Source organism: Apodemus sylvaticus, chromosome 14 (assembly GCF_947179515.1).
Source record: "Apodemus sylvaticus chromosome 14, mApoSyl1.1, whole genome shotgun sequence".
NCBI lineage: Eukaryota > Metazoa > Chordata > Mammalia > Rodentia > Muridae > Apodemus > Apodemus sylvaticus.
The window spans coordinates 70,987,899-71,010,803 of NC_067485.1; the positions used below are offsets into that span (position 1 = coordinate 70,987,899).

At 48.2% G+C, this 22,905-nt stretch overlaps 1 protein-coding gene across 3 annotated transcripts in view; it reads left to right on the forward strand.

The window, feature by feature from the left end:
- Positions 1-5,798: 5,798 nt before the first annotated feature.
- The window catches only part of Sephs1 (selenophosphate synthetase 1), a 31,863-nt gene continuing 14,756 nt past the window's right edge, over positions 5,799-22,905 (forward strand). The window contains exons 1-7 of one of the 3 annotated variants that reach the window (XM_052156543.1): positions 5,799-5,976; positions 8,746-9,019; positions 13,520-13,623; positions 15,921-16,028; positions 17,122-17,276; positions 20,257-20,347; positions 22,465-22,564. In XM_052156543.1, coding sequence (XP_052012503.1) covers positions 8,827-9,019; positions 13,520-13,623; positions 15,921-16,028; positions 17,122-17,276; positions 20,257-20,347; positions 22,465-22,564 — 751 coding nt within the window. In that variant the 5' untranslated portion in view covers positions 5,799-5,976; positions 8,746-8,826. Of the gene's footprint in view, positions 5,977-8,188; positions 8,576-8,745; positions 9,020-13,519; positions 13,624-15,920; positions 16,029-17,121; positions 17,277-20,256; positions 20,348-22,464; positions 22,565-22,905 lie in introns of those variants that run through there. The other 2 variants (XM_052156544.1, XM_052156545.1) reach the window with 2 other exon arrangements.

The window sequence follows — 22,905 nt, forward strand, 5'->3', positions numbered from 1 at the left end:
TAGCCCTGAATTAGCACCCTTTTGGCTTTCTCCCTTCCTTTTTTCTTTTTGCCAACTGAACAGTTCTGGGTTCAGTCCCCAAGGGTCCCCCTTGTTCCTAATCCTCCTGTAAGATGCACCTTGTGGGATTGTTAACTAAGATGGCAAACTTGCAAAAGACTGACTCAGCCTGGGCACACTCTTCTCCCCATAAAAGGGAAAGTGCCCAGTGTGTCCTGTGGGGCAGGGGCACTGTAAAGAAGCAGCTCCTAAAGAGCTTTGCATAGGGCCATCGACTACTGTAGTGGGTTCTAAACAAAGGTGAACTTCTACCAGAGGGCTGGAAGATGTGTCTGTGTGTTGGAGTGTGCACGTGCGTGGAGGTGTCAAATATTAAGTCCCCAAACCCTAGGACCAATGTCTGAGATGTCTGTTTAACATATCAAGGTGGACTTGGCTGCCAGGTTCTCCCAGCATCCCTCAGTCCCTACTTGCTACAGGGTGTAGCTGACATGCCCTACCCCTACACACACACACACACACACACACCAACTCTCCAGCCCAGGGACTGGGATGTCCTTCACCGCAGGGGCTCTTCTCTGTATGATCCAGCTATTTTAGTTACCATTTAGTTACTCCTCCCCTTTTTTACCTGCTACCCTCTTGGCAGCTGCACCTGGTTCCTCTCTCTAAGGCCCACCTCTTCCTTGCCTGTCCCCCTCCCCTCTCATGGCCCAGGATCATGTCCACTCTGGACTCTCCTAGATGTCCCTGCCTCTGGCTATGCTCTCCACCATACCTAGGAACAGTCATGCCCTTCCTTTTTTTTTTTTTTTTTCCTTTCTTGTTTTCATTCACCATGAGGTCAGAGACCTTGGGTCCCTTCGACATTAGTGTTACAGATGACTGTGTGTCACCTCCTAGGCTGGCAACTGTTACAGTGGTAGGCATTGGTTAGCTCTGAGCCATCTCTCAGCTCCGACACTGGGTACTTTGAAAGTGGTGTGGATCCAGCTAAGTGTCAATACGGGACAGAAAAGAAGGAGAAAACCAGGCGTCCGTGGAAGAGGAAAGGAGCCCGGCCGGGTAAAATTCTCCCTAGTTAAGAATCCCAGCACAACAGCATTCAGGAGGCAGAGGCAATGTGGTCTCCAGGAGTTCCAGGTGAGCCAGAACTGCACAGTGAGACCCTATCTCAGATAAAAAGAACATGGGTCTGATGAGGGTGATCCAGCAGTTAAGACTTCGTACTGCTCTTGAAGGGGACCAGAGTTCAGTTCACAGCACCCCTGTTGTGGTAGCTCTCAAGTGCCCGTAATCCCAGCTTCACGAGATTTGATACCTCCGGCTTCTTCATGTTTCAACACTTACACTCACACAGACATGTACACATAATTAAAAATTCAATCTTCAAAAAGCAGTTTAGCCGGGCGGTGGTGGCGCACGCCTGTAATCCCAGCACTCTGGGAGGCAGAGGCAGGCAGATTTCTGAGTTCAAGGCCAGCCTGGTCTACAGAGTGAGTTCTGAGACAGAGAAACCCTGTCTCAGAAAAACCAAATCCAAATAAATAAATAAATAAATAAATAAATAAATAAATAAATAAATAAAATAAAATAAAAAAATAAAAAGCAGTTTAACACAGCCAACATTTCCTTAATTCCTTTTTCCCTTCCCAGCTGCAGAGCTCTGATTTTCTTAGAATCTCGCTAGAAAACCCTTTCACAGTAAAGGGAGATGCCCTAATCCCTGAACACAATCTTAACGATGCCTAGCTTGACCTCCTCAGATTAGAATCCCACTGAGGGACCACTGGACCTACCCTATAATAGCAGAGAGAGAAACAGGAAAAGGTTTCTTAGCAACCCTCTGAGAGTTCCTTGAAAGTCACTAAAAAGATACATAAGTCTATTGCTTAGACACTTAATTGCTACTCTTCCTTGAGAAGGCCACAGCACACTTGGGAGTGTCTTCCTCACTCCCAGAGCGCCTCTGAATTCTCCTAGCCCCACTTAAGACCCGTGTTTAAAATGCCCTTCTGATTCTCCTCCTGCCCACTCCTGAAATCATTTTGTGTGGAAGCCAAGGATCTATCTGGATTTACCTGAGTCAAGTTCCCTAAACGATCATGGGAAAGTCCTCCGCCTGCAGTGGGACCACAGTGCTGGTCGCGTCTGCCCCTGTGGTGGAGGGTGCTCCTTGTCTCTCACAGGAGCCAGTCTTTGAGTGCTACCCTGGGGCTGTTCCCTCATGTCTGTGTCCTCTCTGTCCCTGGCCACTGTCTTCCTATAGCCACTTTTTAAAAAAATATGCTCATGTCTCCAAGTCAACTATTTAATGTATTTAAGAAAATACATTATTTATAAATGTTTTTATCTGCATGTAGGTGTATTCACCACATTCATGCGGAGTGTCTAAGGAGGTCAAAAGTGGGCCTTGGGTCCCCTGAAACCAGACTTAGAGCTGGCGATGATGCACCACGTGGTGAGGCTCAGGTCTTTGCAAGAGCATCTGGTGCTCATAACAGCTGAGCTCTCTCAATAGCCTGCTAGCCCCATCCTTGCTATTGACAGCGCTCACAGTGTACCCCAGGCTGGCCTCTCAAACTCATGGTCTTCCTGCCTCTGCTTCACACGTGCTGGGATTCCAGGTTTGCACCAACATGTCTGACTTGCTTTTCTTTTTTCCTTTTGGTGTGTGTTTGGGTAGGTGCCTGTGTGCATGTGTGTGCCGTGTCACACATGTGATGCTTACGAGGATAACCTTAGTCCGTTCTTGCCTTGCTACCTTACTTGAGACAAGATCTCTTCACTGCTAGGAAAGCCAGGCTGGCTTCCTCCTACCTCCCCAGCACAGAGGATTGTAGTTAGCTGCCCTGCGGGCTTTTCTGTGCGTTAAGTGGACTTTTGTCTGGATTAGAGGATTCACACCCAGGTTATCAGACTTGTCCAGCAAACACTTGAACCCACTGAACCATCTCCCCAGTCCTGACTCCTTCCTCTTAGGACACACCAGCCATTGGATTAAGACCCATCTATACTCGGTCTTGATTCATTTTAATGATTTCATTTGCAAAGACCCTGTTTCTGTAAGAGTCTGCTGTTGCACTGCTGTTTTGACAATGCAAAGAGATGCAACCCAGAGCTTCTCACATGCTAGATGACCAGTCACTCTACCAATAAGCTAAACTCCAGCTAGACCGGCCTCTAAATAAAGTCACGGTTGTATGTACTGGGGTGATGTGGTGTAGCTTGGATGTATCTTTCAGGAGGATGGGAGGCTACAACTCACTGCGCCTGCCAGATGTAACGTCTCAAGCGTAGCTGCTAAGTTATTTTTAATAAGCCTCAACATGGTAGTACAGGCCAGAAGAGCTCCGTCTCAGATGGAGTAAGTGAAACCTGGGGATGTTAGGGAGGTGACTCCCTGGAATGGGGTTCTGAGGCCCTTTCAGGTGAGCCCTCCGGAAGGACAAACGGACAGAAGAGCTGACCAGAGGGAGTTCTGCAGCAAAATAATACACATTTAAAAAAAAAAGGCATCTTGGGCACAGTAAGACGGGACGATGGTCCACTGGATTAGCTGGTCTCAAAACTCTAGTGCTGCCCAGTAAATCAAGGCATCTGCGGCTCCGAGACTCTGCAGCCCACACTGCAGAGGACTGTTTTGGAGTCAGAGTGTGGAGCTCAGTGGTAGAACTCTTGGCTAGCAAGTCCGAGGCCCTAGGTTCCAAGCCCAGAACTTGGGAGAGGCAGAGGATTGTTTCAGAGCTGTAGGAGACCTCCGGCAGGTGGCTGGGGGAGGGGGAGGAAGAGGGAAGGGTATGCCTGGAGGTGCTAGTTACCTTACAGGCAGGGGAGAGCTGTGCTTACTCAACCCTTGCATTTCCTCGGACACAGTGCTCTGTCCAAGATCTCCCTCTGGGTTAATCCTACCCCTCTCTCTGGGGCTTAGGGTCCATTTACATGTGGATGCTACAGAGATTTGCATCTCAAAACTCCAAACTGCTTTCCCAGTTACCAGGAGTATTCAGCAGGTACACAACAGCCTCTTGAAGGTAGAAGTTTATTGCAAAACTTGTTAGCTTCCCAGCAGTTCCAGTGTCAGGAGCATCAACCATTAGTCATTCAGTCCCACAATTACAGTTGGGGGATCTGATACTTACTCCTCTCTTAATACACATTAAATCACACCAAATCCTCCCTTCCCTTCCGCTGCTCCCCGATGCTGCTCGTTCAGGTGCACACACAGGCTTGGTACAGTTTCATTAAAACAATAACCCCCTAACCCAGGGCATTATTTCTTCATCACCACAGAGAAAGAGCATCCTTCAACAATAACAAAGAGCTAAGACTCCTTGGAGGAACACACAAATCTGGACATGGGGGTCCTGCTGTGTCATCCACAGCAAAAAGCTCCCCCCCCCCCCACTGTGAAATCTTTTGGGAAAAAAAAATCACTTAAAAAAAAAAACTAAGTGAAGGAGAAAAAAAAGTCACATTGTTTAAAATGAAAAATCAAATTTAAAAGGCTGGGAAGGACAAAGGTATCTTTGTAACCCTTTCCCTCTGGTTTTGGAGTCCTGCTGTGATATCTGGTGAGGCTGTGTTTGTGTCCTCTCCTGACATTCACAAGCAAGTCCACGTTCATCAACGATAAATCGATGTCCGAAGTCCGATGCTAAGGAGCCCAGGTGCTACTACTGTAATCTCCCAAATGTATTGGGAGAAAGGACACAAAGACAGGAGCCGTCTGTGTCCATCTGGGCACACTTTACATCCGAGATCCCAGTCCTAAGAAACTGGCAAACGGCAGCTTCAGGAATGAAAGTGACATCTGCGAGGTGTGCAAACCTAAAAACAGACACGAAAGCCCAGTTCGGTTATCACCAACAATTCTGCTCCCAAATAATAGGGGAAATGTGAACCTATTCCACACCAAGTTTGCTCGGCTCAGCTTTCCAGGGAAGTCCTTCCAATGGACGCACTCTGCAGCAGCAATGCATTACAAAGTCAGAAATCTTAAGTTACTTCATAAAGCAAAACTGTATCACCAATGTCAATTCAAGCACACAGGATTAGTCTGCCACGTTTACTCGGACATGGGAAGAACAACCCCCACCCCCACCCCCAAATGCGTATCAAAGATTCAAGAAACTCCACAGGACATTTGCACATTTCATGGGACTCCAAGGAAATGCGGAGCTACGCTTAAACAATAGAATGAAAAGATGGGAGTCACTGAGAATGGAGCGCAGGGTTAAGTTGGGTTTTCAAACGTCTCACTGGGGGCTGAGGCGTCCTTAGCTCCTGCACTCTGCAAACTGTTCCCACGGTCACTGTCTCGCTGCAGCAGAGATCCGGGAGCAGGTATTGAGTCCCGAGGGTGATGCGGGGATCGCACCCGGCCAGGTTGTGCAAAACAAAACAAAACCCCATCTGGTCCCTTCTCGCGGGACTGAGGGATGCGAAAGTCGGTGGCCTCCATCACTCAAGGTTGCTGCCAGTGCTCCTCGCAACTTTTGAAATCAATCTACCCCCCTCTTTTTTTTTTTCTTTTGCATCATGCAACGGATGCCACCGTTCCTTGGGTTTGCAACCCCCCACCCCTCCCCCGAGACCAATCATTGCCGCGCTCGGGCCTCTGCACAGCGCCCCCGCCCCCTTCCCGGGCCGCACGCAGCCACCACCACCGCCGCCGCCACCGCCACCAGCAACACGGAGCCGCTCCGGCCACCGGCCCGCCGCCTTAAAGGGAGGTGGCCGCTCTTAAAGGGACCCTCGCGCGCCCGGCCGGCGGGAGCGCGGCGGCCCGGTTCCCGGAGGGCCGCGCCCAGCCTAGGCCGAGCTCCACGCGGCGTCCAAGCGCGGGGCCGTGCCGCCGCCACCGGGAGCAGCATTTTTATTCAGGCGACGCTTAAGGGAGCCCGGCGCGCCCGGTGCATTGTGGGAGCGCCGCGGCCCGTTTTCGGGAGGAGGCGGAGGGCGCAAAGCGAGCCGGTAAGCGGCGGGCCTGGCGAGGGGGGGCGAGACAGCAGGCTTAAAGGGGAATATCGGGCCGCAGGCCCGGCGCGGCCGTTGCAAATCCCCCTCCGGGCCGCCCGGGACGGCCTGGGAGCCGTGCACCGAGGCCCTTCGCGCGCCCTGCCTGGAGAGGGGCCGAGCCCAGGGTTTGGTGGGGCCGCTTTAAAAAAGAAGCGCCGCCCGCGCCGCTGCCTCCTCCGCCGTCGCCGCCGCGGCACGCGGGGCCGGGGTTGGGAGGGAGGAGCGGAGGGGGGAGGGCGGCGGCGGCCACGCAGGGGTTAATCTTTTCGCCCGCCGACATTTTTGTGTGGCGGCGCGGACGAGGAACCCGCCCGCCCGCGCGCGCGCGCCCGCCCGCCCTTCGCCTTAGCCGCCCGGTGTCCTAGCGCGGCGCCGTGGGCCTCCCCGCCCCCCCACTCGGCCCTCGCGTCCCTCCGGTCCCCGCCGGCCACGGTCCCCGCGGCAGCGGCGGCGCGGGGCCTGTGATGCCGCACGGCCCTGCGGGCGGCGCGATACAAAGAACGCGGCCCGCGCCCGCCCGCCCGCCCGCCCGCCGTGCCTTTAAAGGCGGCAGCCTGAGACTTAAGGTGTCCCCTGAGTGGCATCTTCCGCGCCCGGCCCCATGGAGGGCGCGGGGTCCCGGCGCGCACGCCGCGGCGCCCGGGCCTGTGGGCACGCGCGGGGTTTGGGGGCTGGCGGGGAGGTGGGTGTGCTACCCCACCGCACCCGGCTGCCCGAGCCCGCCTCGCGCGGCAGCGAAGGGGTTAAACGCGGCTTTGAATATTCATGTCATTGTTTTAAAGGTGTAAACATGTGGCTTCCAGGTCGGCTGTGCTGCTCTCCTCTGCCCAAAGCACACCCCAAATTTCATCCTTTTCAAATAGCTTGGGTTTTCTTTGAGGTCAGGCCGCGTGACTTAGGTCTCCTTGCACTTGGGAGTTTTTGAACTGCCGAGTTCTCTTGACGTAAGGCGTTTTTAAACTTTCCCAGCCAGAAAGTGTAGGGGAAATAACGTAAAAGAAAGGAGGCTCTTCAGAGCGAGCCCCTTTCCTGCCTTTGGGTTGAGGCCATAAGGATTGGAGGTAGGAAAATAGACTCTTCTAAAGGGTCGTTTTCCGTTTTGTACCCGGTAGAGGTGAGGCAGACACTTTCTTCGAGGGAATGTGCTGTTCCAAATCCTTTCTTCGAAGCTGAGTTGAAATTCCGCACTTTTTCCAAACTGCTAAATGGCTTCAGAATTCCCATCTCGGAAACTTGCTTAGTTCACACTGCTCTTTAGAGAAGTTCGGATTCAATGAATGGCGCTTGAAATCCGTGTCTGTAGTTTCCCGCTGAAATCATTGCTCGTGTCATGTTGGTGACGACGGTTTGGATTACTGCCCAAATTCGGGCTTTGTGAAATTTAGTTTAAATGAGTGATGTGTTTCCTGGGGGATGGAAAACTCTATAAATGGGAATTATGTTCTCAATCATAAATTTTATAGGGGAAGCCGACCCTAAAACTTGGGGTGTCTGTAATCCTATGCCCAATAAAAGCATCAGTCAGAAAGTTTGTAAACCCCGGGAGCACTGGGTTTTGAATTAGATGCAACCAGATGAGCTTTTGCAGAAATGAAGTGCGAGGTACCCAGTACCTTAATATTAGTGGTTTCCTATGATACTGTTTCTTTTTGTAATGAGCTAGTAATGAACAGTAGTGTGTTTTGTCAGTGGTGTGTGTACTGGCTTGTTAGGCAGAATGTTTGCTTTCTAGGAATGTTTAAAAAAAAATCAGAAAACTTCGCAAGCACTCTCTTGAAGGTTATTGTTTTATAGCCATGGGAAACCTTAGAGTTTTTGTTGTTTTTAAGTAGTGTCTGTCCTTCAATGACTTCTCCCATTAGATTGGTACTGTGCTGTTTGGCTCAGAGAGACACTTGTTTTTTAAATTAGGGTTTAGTATCTGGAAGAATGTCACAGGGAATGGCGGGAAACACCTTTAATCCCAGCACTTGGGAGGTAGAGGGAGGCGGATTTCTGAGTTTGAGGACAGCCAGGGCTACACAGAGAAACCCTGTCTCGAAAAACAAACGCACAAAAAATAATCCCAGCACTCAGGAGGCAAAGGGAAGTGCATCTCTATGAGGCAGTCTAGTTTACAGAATGCATTCCAGGACAATCAACTATGCAGATTGATAGTTGCATATCTCTGTCTCAAAAAAATTGCATGAGATGCATTTGAGTCCCCTTTCTTTTGAGACAGGGTTTCTCTGTGTAGTCCTGGCTGTCCTGGAACTCACTCTGTAGACCAGGCTGGCCTCGAACTCAGAAATCTGCCTGCCTCTGCCTCCCAAGTGCTAGGATTACAGGCGTGCCCCACCACGCCCGGCTCTTGAGTCCCCTTTCTACAGCTTTTGGTGACTGTTTTATTTTTCTCTATGAGAGAGCAAAAGGATCTCTGCTTTCAGCGAATACTGGTTCTCTTAGCCCTGCAGCCTAGAAGAACTTCGGAGAGTTTACTGCCCAAGTGGCAGGTGTCGCATGAGCTTACCTTTGGAGTCACCATTCTAACCACAGTCACACTCTCCGGTCTTCTGTAGGTACCCTTGATGGCATTATCTGTTATTCCAGTTTACCCAGCACCCTAACTAACAAAGTATTTCCCTGTGTATGTTTCTCTGGTGTGTATTCATTCATGTGATTCTTGACAAATACCAGTTGAGAGTTTTTTAACAATGACTTCTTTTATGTTTTGGTGGTACCTAGGTGGATCACAATTAGAAAGCCCAGTGGATCAAGAGAGAGGGAGGGGAGGGGCTGAACTGTGAAGAGTGCGGCCCCAGAACCATGTCTACTCGGGAGTCCTTTAACCCAGAAACTTATGAACTGGACAAGAGCTTCCGGCTGACCAGGTTTACTGAACTGAAGGGCACAGGCTGCAAAGTGCCCCAAGATGTCTTGCAGAAGTTGCTGGAATCTTTACAAGAGAACCACTTCCAAGAAGATGAGCAGTTTCTGGGAGCTGTCATGCCACGGCTTGGTATGTACACCATCTGTTAACACCCGGAGTGTGGGCCACAGTCAACAACCAGACGTCCCTGGGTCGCCTCGACTCTTCAAGTTCTGTCTGAGGAGTCAGTATCCAGTGCAACTGTTAATGTCACTTATTTAAAGAAAGAATTTGAAAAGCATCAGGGCATGTGGTTGGCAGGTTTGAAATCAGAATATATTGTGACGTTATACTACAGTAGGACATTTTAATTTTTTGGTGAGCCCTAGTGAAGGCGTTACCTTAGGTATCTTAGGAACAGCTTTTCGGCCTTTGCAGGACGTATGGGCTGAAGCTCTGAGTGGCTGCACAGGCTGCTGCAGAATTGGGAGAGCAGACGGGGAAAGGCTCAGCTGGGAAAGTTCAAGGGACTCAGTGAGCTTGACCCCACTTTAAAAACCAGAGTGTGTGTGGTGTGGTGTGCTTGCAATCCCAGAGTGTGTGTGGCGTGGTGTGCTTGCAATCCCAGAGTGTGGGTGGTGTGGTGTGCTTGCATCCCAAAGTGTGGGTGGTGTGGTGTGCTTGCAATCCCAAAGTGTGTGTACACAATCCCAGTGCTGCAGAGGGAGAGACGATGTGTTCCTGGGGCTTGCTGGCCGGCCAGCCTGTGTGCTAATTCTCAAGCCTTTGACAGATGTCTAAAAAAAGAACTGACATCTGAGGTTATACTCTGGCCATGCGTGTGTACACATATACATCTGTCCCATATGTACACACGTGCCTTACACGTCATCTGCACACGCATGCATAAATTTCAGGTTGACCCCAGAGTGCCCGGGGGCACTGTTTTCTTTTCTGAGCTCCTTTGTATTGCTAGTGGTTTCTCTTTCTCAAACACAGTGCTCCTCCTAAATGCTGGGGTTACAGGAGAGCCCCGCCACGCATGGCTCTGTAAATCTGTTGCTTAAAGATCTGCATAATTACCAGTGTGGCCTATGTGCCTAGGTGAGGGTTTCTACTGCTGCCATGAAACACCCTGACTAAGAAGCAAGCTGGGGAGGAGAGGCTTGGCTTGGCTTACTCCACATTGCTGTCCATCACTGGAGGAAGTCGGGACGGGAACCTGGAGGCAGGAGCCACACAGAGGCCACGGAGGGTGCTGCTTACCAGCTTGTTTTCATAGAGTATAGCCCTGGCTGTCCCGGAACTAGCCTCCAACTCACAGATCCACAGGCCTCTGCCTCCCAAGTGCTGGGATTAAAGGTGTCATGTGCCACCACTGTTTGCCTATGGCTGGATTTTTTTTTTTTTTTTTTTTAAGAATTCTTCTGCTTGGTGGTGGAGGCGCATGCCTGTGATCCCAGCACTCTGGGAGGCAGAGGCAGGAGAATTTCTTAGTTCCAGGCCAGCCTGGTCTACAGAGTGAGCTCCAGGACAGCCAGAACCATACAGAGAAACCCTGTCTCGGAAAAAAAACTAATCCCCCCCCAAAAAAAAACAAAAAAGAAAAAAAAAGAATTCTTCATTTATTTTATGTGTATGAATACACTGTAGCTATCACCAGAAAGGGGCATCGGATCCCATGGTTGTGAGAGACCATGTGGTTGGTGGGAATTGAACTCAGGACCTCTGGAAGAACAGTCAGTGTTCTTAACTGCTGAGCCATCTCTCCAGCCCCAGAAAATAGGTGTTTCTTTAAACCACTCCATTTGTTTTCTATACTTGGAATCTGTCGAGCATGAGTTATTAGTACTATGGTACTCTTTTATTTATTTATTCATTCATTCATTCATATAGTTTGGTTTTTTGGAACTCGCTCTGTAGATTCGCTTGGGCTTCAAACTGAGAGATCTTCCTACCTCTGCCTCCTGAGTGCTAGGATCAAAGGTGTACACTGCCACCTCCCGCAAATGTGCTCTATTCTTGATAAGAGACCTAGACCTCCCTGTAGCTTAGCGTCAGTGTCTCAGTCTTGCATTTAACCTCTCCTAAACCACGTGGCTCTGTTCCTCTACCCCAACCAGCCTTAGCTTTCTTTTTTTCTTTCTTTCTTTTTTTTTTTTTTTTCTTTTTTTGAGATAGGGTTTCTCTGTGTAGTCCTGGCTGCCCTGGAACTCACTCTGTAGACCAGGCTGGCCTGGAACTCAGAAATCCGCCTGCCTCTGCCTCCCAGAGTGCTGGGATTACAGGTGTGTGCCACCAGCGCAGCCTTAGCTTTCTAATTGAAGCTCTAGTTTTTAGAGAGCCATTTCAGGCTTACCCCTTCTTTCTTCCTTTTTACAATTTCAGGGTGTGTGTCTGTGTGTGTGTGTGTGTGTGTGTGTGTGTGAGAGAGAGAGAGAGAGAGAGAGAGAGAGAGAGAGAGAGAGAGAGAGAGAGAGAGAGATCAAACCCAAAGCTATATGAATGATGCTAGACAGGTAGTGTACTCCTGAGCTATAGTCCCAGCCAGCTTCCCATATGTCCTGACTTCCTCTCTGATGAAGGCCTAGTGGTAGTATTCCTGGAAGCTTGCACCCTCTGTGTAGAGAGGTTCATCTCCTAGTCAGTCACGTAACCCTGTATGACATACAATATCATCAACTGAGGCCATAGGCCAGCATGGCGCCTTGAGCTCTTCCTGTCAGCCTCATACTCAGGTTTCAAGAAGAGTGTCCTCTTCCATGTGCCTCCCTAAGCTTGTCCAGTCTGAACTTTTATGCAGTAGTTCTGGCCCTGATCCCATTTACCAAGGTCTCTCCTTTATCTTAGTGCGTCACAGTTGTGGCCTTAGGTACAACTCTGACCTGCCATGTGTTTGAGAAGAAAATCACACTGGAATGTAGCCTGACTCGTGTGTGAACATGTCTGTGGCTGCTTTGGAGACAGTGGAGCAGAAGGCTGAACTATTTACTGCTTGCCCCTTATGGAAAAAATCCTAGTTTGTTCTGGTTTGCATTTCTGTTGCTGTGATAACCAAAAGCAACTTGGGGAGGAAGGGTCGATTTGGCTCACAGGTGCCCCTCATCAAGGAAAGCCAAGGAGGGGGTGCTGTGTGCTGGCTCGGTCCCCAGCGTTTTTCTTTTCTTTTCTTTTCTTTTCTGTTCTTTTCTCTTCTCTTCTCTTCTTTTCTTTTCTTTTCTTTTCTTTTCTTTTCTTTCTTTCTTTCTTTCTTTCTTTGTCTGTTTTGGGGATTTGGGTTTTTTTTTTCGAGACAGGGTTTCTCTGTATAGCCCTGGCTGTCCTGGAACTTACTCTGTAGACCAGGCTGGCCTCGAACTCAGAAATCCTCTTGCCTCTGCCTCCCAAAGTGCTGGGAATACAGGCTGTGCCACCCCCTCCCTCCCACCCCCCCACCCCCCCCACCCCCGCCCCCCGGCGTTCCCCAGCTTTTTAAAGCAGCACAGGGGGCTGCTCAGGGATGGCACTACCCACAGTGGCCCACTAGGCCAGTTCCGTGGAGTTAATTCCTTGATTGCATTTCTCTCTTCCTGGCTCTGTCTGGATTTGTGTCATGATGACAAAAACCAACGAGCATATTGTCGGCCATATGACAGGGCTGGCTGCTTTTCAGTGGGATCCTGGACTTCCAAAAGATTGTTCCAGCATCAGATTGACCATCTCTAATCCCAACTTGCCCAGTCCTGGGGTATTAGGAAGTGAGTTTGAAACCAAGTACTCTGTCATACAATGCTGGGTAAAAGAAATAGGATGGCTCACAGAGAGCTGTCCTAGCTGAAGCTGAATTGATTATTTCTAGATTTGGTGAGAGGCCTTGTCTTAAAAAATAAGGTGAAAGTAAGATTGGGAAGAAACCAGATGTTGACCTCTGTCTGGGTGCACACATGTACATACAAAAGTATGTATGGATACATAAAGGTGAAGAAAGTGCTTTGGGGAAACAAATAATTGAATTACCCAGTATTACCAGTATTTTGGAGATACTTGGTTTGAATTCCTGCTTTGCACTTTACTGTTTCCTTCAGGCTAAATGTAATGCTAACTGCCATTTTCTGTCTGAGAATATGGTACAAATACTATCTAGGAGATTATAATCATATCCAGGTAATTAATATCAAAGTAACTCTCAATGAAATAGCTAACAGCTCTATTTGTAGAACTTTTTCATGCAGAGAAATTCTATATGAGCCAGCATGGTGCTAGCACCGTGCCATGATAGCACACACACCTTTATCCCAGTACTTGGTAGACAGAGGCATGTGGAGCTCTGTGAGTTAGAGGCCAGCCTGATCTACACAGCGAATCTGGAATATCCAGAGCATCAGTCACAGGATTCAGGAATATAAAGTGTTAACGGCTTCAGTAAGGTTCAGGTTTTGTGCTGTCTTGCAGCCTTGTTGTTTAACAGGTACTTCATGTCTTCCATCCTGCGCTGCTTCTGCTTCCGTCCCTTCAGTAATGCTGCTTGATAGCGCACGCGTAGTCGGGCTGGCAGTGAGGGCTTTGCTGTCTCCTAGAATTGCTTCCTGCTCGAAGTGCTACTCGGACACAATTAAACGATTTTCTTTTCTCCTTTTATTTTTTGGGTGCTGGCCATGTCCTTTGTGCCAGGCATTGGGATGGACACTTGCGTCATTCCTTTGAGGCATGGTGGTCTTTCCTTGGTTCAAACCACAGATTACATTTATCCTATCGTCGACGACCCATACATGATGGTAAGTTTGTGTATTTTTGTAATTGGAACTGCTTTATGCATTCAGTTGTGGTTTTGGCTGGGTTTATGTATGCCTTTGGGTTTAGGTTTTATGTTTGGCTGTTGTGTTTTTCTACTGTTGCTGTATCCAAATTATATTGCTGTTTCCTGAGTCCTTCCCTCATCATGGTGGGCCGACCTGTCTCCTCTCACTTGATACTGCACGATCCAAGTGGCATGGAGGGCTCTGTCCGCTGCCTTTATAGCGTGTGCAGAACGGAATGTTGTTTTGAGAGAATACTAAGGGTTGGTGGTGTTCTCTGCTTTCTTTCCTTGGACCTGTCTCTCTGATGTTTGTAAAATTTACTGCTCCTGGCTGTTTCTGGCTATACTTTGTTAATAACACTGGTTCTAAATGTTTCCTCCCACAGTAGAGGAATTTGAGAATCTCATCACAATTGGATTTCCCCCAAGGCAGGGTTTCTCTGTGTAGCCCTGGCTGTCCTAGAACTGTGTATGTAGAGCCTCACACTCAGAGATCTGCCTGTTTCTGCCTCCCAGCACTGAGAATAAAGGTGTGCGCCACCCTGCCTGACTTACTTTACAACTGGACTTCCTGAGCCTTTTTTATTATTGTAAATGTTGGGTATGTTGGTTACCAGCTACACAGCCACCTACATGCCCACTCACCACTGTACCATGTGCCACCCCGAGATCTACCTGACCATGGCATTCAGGTTGTAGCTACCGAGGCAGGGGAGAAGGTGCATTGAGGACAAAGTACTTCCCAGGTAAGCAGGAGGACCCCAGCACCCAAGTAAAAAGCCAGGTGTGGCTGCACACACCTCTAGTACTCATGCTGAGAAACAGAGACAGGAGGATTCTTGGGACTTGCTTGGCTAGCCAGTCTGTCCAATTGTTGAGCTCTAGGTTCAATAAGAGATTTTTGTCTTGAAAACTAAGGTGGAGTGACTGAGGGAGACACTCTGTCCTCCACAGCATGCACAGAGCTACTGACATGCACTGTACAGACATCTGGGCAGTCGTCACATGCTACGGCCAGAGCCCTCTATTCTGCCTAGTCTTTAACTAACTAACTTCTTTACCAACCAAGAGAACACTGAAGAAATGGGAATATCCTACTTGTTTAAAAATGTCTGCTATCCTTCCTGGTTTGCAAGGACACTGGGACCAAGCTTCACGTGTAAGGACTCGGGCCAGAGGAAAAGAGGACTCTCATCTTAGTGCAGTATGAGTAGAGGTTATCAGAAAGTACATTCTCTGTCAGGTAGCAGGAGTGGCTGAGAAGTTGCCCGGAATCTGTCCTTTCTAGCATCTCTTAGAAGCGTGCGAGAGCAGCTATTACATGTCTGCTCCATGGCCCACAATTCAGCCTCTGGGCTCCTCATTGGCAAGGCCTCCAGAGGGCCGCGGGGCGGGGCTGCTGGCAGAGGGCCCTGGGGCCACTGGCAAGCCCAGGGACAGCAGCAGCGACTGAAAATGATGTGCTGGGCCCATGTTGATTATCCTGTGTCAGAAGAAAACCTTGATATTTTTCTCTATTATCTATAAAAAGATAATTTAGACAATGACAACATCTAAAACTCTTCCATAGCAGTCGTCTTTATGAGCACATCCTGTTGGATGTTATTTAAACTTCTCATGAAGGATTTAGTGGGAAATGCTATTTCAGTTTCACTGCAGGCCTGTGTGTTTATTTCTCCTACCTTTGTTTTCTTTGTTTTGTTTTTTTTGTTTTTGGTTTTTGGATTTGTTTTTTTCGAGACAGGGTTTCTCTGTGTAGCCCTGGCTGTCCTGGAACTCACTCTGTAGACCAGGCTGGCCTCGAACTCAGAAATCTACCTGCCTCTGCCTCCCAGAGTACTGGGATTACAGGTGTGCAGCAGCACCACCGCTTGGCGTACTTTTGTTTTCTGTTTACTTCTTTCAACTTGAAGCTGCAAAAGTTTCTGAATCCAACAACATAAAAATCATCTCTCTTTCTGTAACCAGCAGATGCAACAGGGCCTGTGGTCTGTGAGTGCTGGTTCCCAAGGTTGCCTTTACATGACTGTGTCAGGCCTCCAGCTCCGGGGGCTCTCCCAGACCATGCCAGCTGCTGCTCTTCCTGCCCCATCTTGAGCCGGGGCTCTGAATCTTGGATGGGAAAGAGTGTGAACTCTGTTCTGCTCCCGTGGGTGCCTGGGTGGCCTGACAGTAGAGTGAAGGGACCAGCTGACAGTCTGGGAGCCGCCCTCCATTTTTGGTTCTACAGATGGAAAATCCCTGGCCTTTTCACATCTCTGCTCTCTTTCCTAGGGCAGGATAGCATGTGCCAATGTCCTCAGTGACCTCTATGCAATGGGTGTCACCGAATGTGACAATATGCTGATGCTCCTTGGAGTCAGTAATAAAATGACTGACCGGGTAAGTCTCTGGCACACTCACTGGACTTTGGTCTCACTTTGTGTTGCATTTACAAACATGGCCTCCGGTACTGCAACTCTCCACTTTGAGGCATTAATTGGTAAATTAAAATGAGAGGGCCTATCTTCTTTTTCTCCCACCTGCTCCTTAACTCTCTTTGGAGTACATAGAAGACTCTGTGTGTGTATGTGTGTGTGTGTGTGTTGTTTGGGGGGGGGGGGGGAACTTAATAAATCTTAGCTACACTAACAGTACCGTAGGTTCAGAATCCATGACCCTCGGGTTTCGAGCAGTCTCTGGAGTAAGGCCCTCCCTCACGCTTTCATGTGCTTACGTTTCTGTTACTGCCTGGCAGTCTGTTCCTTTACCTGTTCTTTGAACCAGGGTCGAATTCCTACTTAGGATATTTTTATTTTATGTGCATGAATATTTGTATAAGTAGGCGGAGTGTGTGCTGGGCCTTGAGCTAGGAGTTGGGAGCTGCCATGTGGTGCTGAGAGACAAACTTAGGCATGGTCTCCGCTGCCGCGGAGCCATCTCTCTGGCCCACGTAGTTTACTTTAACAAGATGTTTTTATTTTCTCTTTTCCCATATGCCTCCCTGATGTGTTTGTCATGAGTTACTGACAGATAACCCAGTGGTCTGTGGTCCTTTTCCCTAGCAGTTTGCCCTTGAGCGGTAGTACCCAGTTCTCACAGGAGGGGCTTCTCTGGGGGTGCGCTACAGTGGATCTCTCAGCAAGTCTTCCCACTTCTTGGCAAACAAAGTCTTTTTTGAAAACAGGGCTGTGTTTGTATGGTTAGCTTGTCTGGTGGTGTTCAGGACCAAGAACTGGCCTCCGATAGTTGCCCGTGTCTGGGCCAGGCCTGTGGGCAAATGGCATATTATACCCCTACCAGTTAAGAAACGGGGCTTTGTTCACTGTGTAACTCAGAAGACGTTTGCCAGCCTGCTTCATCAGGAAACGCCCCTGCTTTAGTGCCCTCTACTGTCTGTCAGCTTCTGGGTCTTTGTAACTGCAAGTGTAGACCCATCCTTTCTGAGGTTTGAACAAAATTCCTGACTTTTCATCTGTGTCCTTTTAAACCCTAGGAGAGGGATAAAGTGATACCGCTGATTATACAGGGTTTTAAAGACGCGGCAGAGGAAGCAGGAACCTCTGTTACAGGCGGCCAAACGGTATTAAACCCCTGGATTGTTCTGGGAGGAGTCGCCACAACGGTCTGCCAGCCCAATGAATTTATCATGTAAGTTGACTTTTGTTCATTCCAGAACCTGTTTTTCTCTCATTCTCTCTAAAAATAAGGCATATTAAGGTGTCATTCAGTTGCTGTACAGTTAGCCCATTTAGAGCGTGCAGTTCAGTGGGTTTGGGCCTTTCCAGAGCATAGACTCACCAGGATCGCTTCAACACTTTGATCACCTGAGTCGAAACTCCTCCACTGGGGTTATCACTTGTTGTTCCTTCAGATACATCTTGGTTGGTTTCACTTCATGTATTAGCATACTGTTTTTCTATTCATGCATGTTGTAGCATTTGTCAGTTTTTTGATCCTATTCCTGAGCAGCAAATTTAGACTTTGTAAATTTCATGTGACAAAAACGTGTAACATGTTATTCAGCTTTTTATGTGTCTATTTTCTGGTTTGTTTTTTTAAACGAGGTATCTCTTTGTATCTTTTGCTGATGTCCAACTCATCCTACTGCCTCAGCCTGCTCAGTCCAAGAATTGTGGGTAAGGGCCACCTCCACAGCTTTTCTGGTTTTGTTTGGTTTCTTGAACCTGGGATTGAACATAGCTTGTTGTGTCTGCTAAGCAGAGCTTCCTTGTCTGTCAGGGTTAAGTGTACAGTGGGTTGGTTTGAGAATGCAGGCTTGAGTGGTCACCATCCCATCCAGGACCCAGATGGCGTGCTCCCTCGCCAAGCCTGTCCTCATTCGCAGATACTTCCAGTTTCCCCTTCCCACAATGCTCTGGGACCAGTAAGCTGCTCTTTGTCTGTAAAGGTGGCCTGCTCTACGCACTGGATGGATAGACCCAGGCTCTGTAGGGCACTTCCTACCTGGCTTTTCTTGCTCTTACGTCACGTCATTAAGTTGTAACACAGTCCATGGTGTTACATGGAGTTTTTTAACTTTTTTAAAAGATTTACTGTATGTATATGAGTACACTGTATATGTCTTCAGACACACCAGAAGAAGGCATCTGATCCCATTACAGATAGTTGTGAGCCACTATGTGGTTGCTGGGATTCGAACTCAGAACCTCTGGAAGAGCAGTCAGTGCTCTAATCTTCTGAGCCATCTCTCCAACCCCCTTTGTTTTGTTTTTTAAGAATAGGTTTCTCTGTGTAGCCCTGGCTGTCCTGGAACTTTATTCTGTAGACAGGACTGGCCTTGAACTCACAGAGATCCATCTGCCTCCACCTCCCATATCCTGGGGTCAGAGGTGTACACACCACCACCTGGCTGCACAGTGCTTCTTTATGCCCTAACATGCTGTTTGTATATACCACAAGTCTGTTGATGGTAGAGTTTTGAGTTGTTTTCTCCTGTTACTATGAACCCCCTTCAAGTGCAGGTTTGTTTTGGTTTTTTGTGTATGTACAGACCAAGTTCTTCACATCTGCTTTGGAAGTTGTTTTATGACGTCGTTCTCATTCCGCTCAGAACCAGTACAGTGAGCATAGGTGACATCCCCTGTGGCTTTGACTTGTGTCTCTTTACTGACTGGTGATGGCTAGCATCTTGTTTTACAGCTTTCTTTGGGGTGAGGGAGCATTTCTCTGTATTCTTTGGAGATGGATTTCAACATAGATTGTCACTTTCCATGTTTGATGTTAAGAGAGGCACCCTGTCCTTCATTTATTTGCTTTACATTGATTGATTGATTGATTGATTGATTGATTGATTGATTGATTGATTGGTTTGTATGGTGGGGAATCACTTGCAGCAGCTGATTGTTCTGTCCTAGGGAGTCCTAGGAATTGAACCCAGGTTCTGAGAATTGATGGTAACTAGGTCCAGAGAGTTGGCAAGCACTTTGACCCACTGAGCCGTCAGCTGACCCTCAGTTCAGTGTTTAATTAGTAACTAACTAGTAGGTACTGTGTTAACCTGACTCAGAATGTAAAAGATGCAAAAAGACCTACAGTGCAGTGGTTGTGATCACCATCACTGCTCCCCTTCTGTTAATTTTGTATATTTGCTATTGACGTTTCAATTGTGTTTGGTTATTCTGATGCTGTAACTAATGTTCTAAGAGTAAACGCGGGGCAGATCATTAGGATCGTTCTAAGAATCCCTAGGTCAGGTGTGGTGTGTCGGTAATGCTGAGAGCCTGCCTGTCATAAAGGCTTTGCCAGGCTCCACTCCACAGCAGTGAACCCCCACATGCAGGCTGACCGTGGGCTTACAGACTTGATCGACGCTGCTCTGCTTTGGGGTTTTTGCTTGCGTGCTTGTTTTTCCAGTACTAGGGAGTTGAGGCCCAGACCTGTGTGACACACAAACACACACACACACACAACTGAGAGGCAGTGGCTCTGCATTGGCTCCATCCTCAGCTATTTACACACAAACACACACACAGGCAACTGAGAGGCATTGGCTCTGCCGTTGGCTCCATCCTCAGCTCTACACACACACACACACACACACACAGAGGCAACTGAGAGGCCGAGTAGCACCATGCTGGCCTCTGCTTGGTGCTTGAACCTTGCTCAGAAGAGGGACGTTGGGCACACTGTTCCCGTTTAGCCATCTTTCAGCTAGCAGACATACCTTTGCCCCGGTAGCTGAAGGCATGCCCCACTGAGCAGCCTGCATCTCAGAGGCTCCCTTTCTCCCTCAGTCGGCATGTGCGGGCCAGCATGAGGACCTGAGTCCTAGCTCCAGCAGGACTTAAAAGCTAGATAGTGGCAGTGCTCCCTGTATTCCCAGCAGGGGACACAGACACAGACAAGTCCCTGGGGCTCACTAGCCACTAGTCTGGCCAAAATGGTAAGACCTGGACCCAGTGAGAGACCTTATTTCAAAAAACTAAGCTGCCCAATATTGACTTCTGGCTTCTACCTAACCTACATGCGTGTGTATTCACATACATACATACACACAAAGAAAAGGAAAGAATTAGTGCAGAAACATTTGTTTTAAACAAGATTCCCTTTTTTGCTTTAATGTTGCCTCCTTAGTTTGATCAAAACACCCTCTTTTTCTTTTCTGCAGGCCAGATAATGCAGTACCAGGGGATGTGCTGGTATTGACCAAACCCCTGGGGACACAGGTTGCGGTCGCTGTGCACCAGTGGCTGGATATTGTAAGTAAAAAGCTGTTCAGGAGTGGGGCTGGACAGAATGGAGGTGGGCAGAATCAGTGAAGTCCTTAGACAAATTATCCATAGTCTATAAGTGAAAATTTAAGCCATAAAATGTTTGAAGGACGTAAGTCCCAGCTTGGAATCAGGTCAGGTGTTGACATAGTTGTCATGGAGTTTGAGGTTTTTATGAGATGTTCATGCTGTCTTTAAGCTGGTGAATAATGAAGAACATACAGCTGTGTGAATGTAGGGAGGATGGCAGAAGGATATTCTCCCTAAGCGCTGTCACACTGGGACGTCTTTCCACAACAGTTCACACTGACTAAGGTTTGCTGTGTCCTCACACAGCATGGCCTGTTTAATTTCTACAGCTATCGTCTGAAACTTACCAGTCTTAAGATATAGTTGGAAAAAATAATAAAGACTTACATCATTTGTTGGCCTTTTATCTTGGCTGATGTAGCCAGTAAGGACCCTCAGGGCGGGAGAGGGGGATGGCTCAGCAGTGGAGCACAGGCTGCTCTTGCAGAGGCCTGGCTTCTCTCTCCCTCCCCCGTGGTGGCTAACAGAAGTCTGTAACTCCAGGTCCAGGGGATCCAGTGCCTGCTTTGGACCTTTCTGGACACTTCATGCATATGGTGCATAGACATGCATACCTATAAGCACAACACCCAGATAAATAAATATAAAAAATTCTCACTGGGTGGAAGTGACGCAGGCCTTTAATCCTGGCATTCAGGAGGCAAAGACAGGTGGATCTCTGTGAATTCAAGGCCATCCTGGTCTATAAAACAAGTTTCAGGACAACCAGAGCTACACAAAGACACTATCTTGAAAAAAGTAAGAATAAAATCTCAAAAATTGACCATATTGTTTCCTTATTTTCGCTCCTTTCTCAGTAATGCAAAGCATTCTGGGAAGTTGCTGTGGGGACACTCCACAGAAATGCGGTCTAGGACGGCTGGTAGCCCGCACAGCTTCTCCACTTCTGTTTCACACATCGTTACTGTAGTATTCATTTTGGCAAAAGCAAGTTCCAAATGCAATGTAATAGCATAATGTTTTGTTTACTACTAAAGGTTAGAGGTGGTTGTCATATAGTTTTAGAATCTATTGTCTGAGGATCCTGGGTTTTGACAGGCAAAGAATGATAGATACAGACATCAGAGGGGTGTTCCTTCTGGGAGAGATGGGGGTAATGGGTTAGGGAGATGAAGGTGTTCCCAATGTCTCACAGGATTAGGGAGTACTGGGTGTGCGATGCTGGGACCAAGCCCAGCTCAGCTAGGCCAGCTCTGTCCCTCCGTCCGGCCTTCAGCACCTCGGGTTTATTTAGTGTCCAAGACACGTAAGCAAAGATGCATGAGTCAGAGCAGTCAGTGGTCGGTGGTTCCTGTGCCGAGAACCTACATCATGATGTAAGCACCTATAAAGTCAAACAGAGGCCTTTTATCCCTTTAATGAGAACTTTTTTTGCTCACCCAGAGCTGTCTTCAGCATGGACAGTTGAAAATTTCACATCTGTTTGTATCAAAATAGCTTTACTGCAGGAGTCAGTAGAGTAGAGAGGGTATAACGTAAAAACAGACGCCATCAGTCTAGTAGAGGAGATGGGAAGATAACCAAGGATGTGGGAAATTCTCTTCCTTTTGTACTGCTCAAGACTTTGTGAAAACTGGGCAAGCACTTGCCTGATGTCTCAACCCTTGAAAACAATGTTAGTAAAGGCATTACACCTGGCCATTCGAATAAGAGCCAGGTGCAGCTGCCTGCCTCTGAGGGTACAGATCCAGCAAGCTGTGATAGTTTACTACAGAAATGTGGGAGAAGCCGGAGATAGACTGATAATTCCCCTGAAAAACACTAACACAGAAGAGGATTGACTTAAAACACTTCTATGTCTTGACAGTTAGGTAAATAAGTTCCCAGTGACTGGGGTGTGGCTCAGTGGTGTAGGAGACGTGTGGGACCCTGGGCTTGATCACCAGCAATGTATACACACATTGACACGCCCAGTCCCAGAAGACGACTAAAAAAAGTATTCAATTGCACTTGGTTAGAAGTAAAAATGAATCATGTTTTCTTTTTCTCTCTCTCACCTGTGTTCCTATGGCTAGCCCGAAAAATGGAATAAAATTAAGCTAGTGGTCACCCAAGAAGACGTCGAGTTGGCATACCAAGAGGCAATGATGAACATGGCCCGGCTCAACAGGACAGGTACAGGGCAGAAGCCATTCTGCTTGGGGCTTAGCAAATGTTCTGGGAAAGACCAAGTAACATGGGAACTTGGTATAGTTGTCTGCGTCCAGTCTTAGTGCATAGTGGTTTGTTTTTTCTCAAGTCTTTAGTCATACAAAATAAGGAAATCGAGGCCAGGGGAAGAACCTGGCTGGTGACTGACTACACTCCTCCTCTTGGTGTCTACTTTGGTTCCATAGTAGGGAATTATTGCTGGGAATCTATAGGCAGGTAGTATTTAATTTACAGTTCCATTTATGACAGCTTCCTGATGCTTTTCAACTTTTTAATGTCAAAGTGACACCAGTTGATTGAACCCT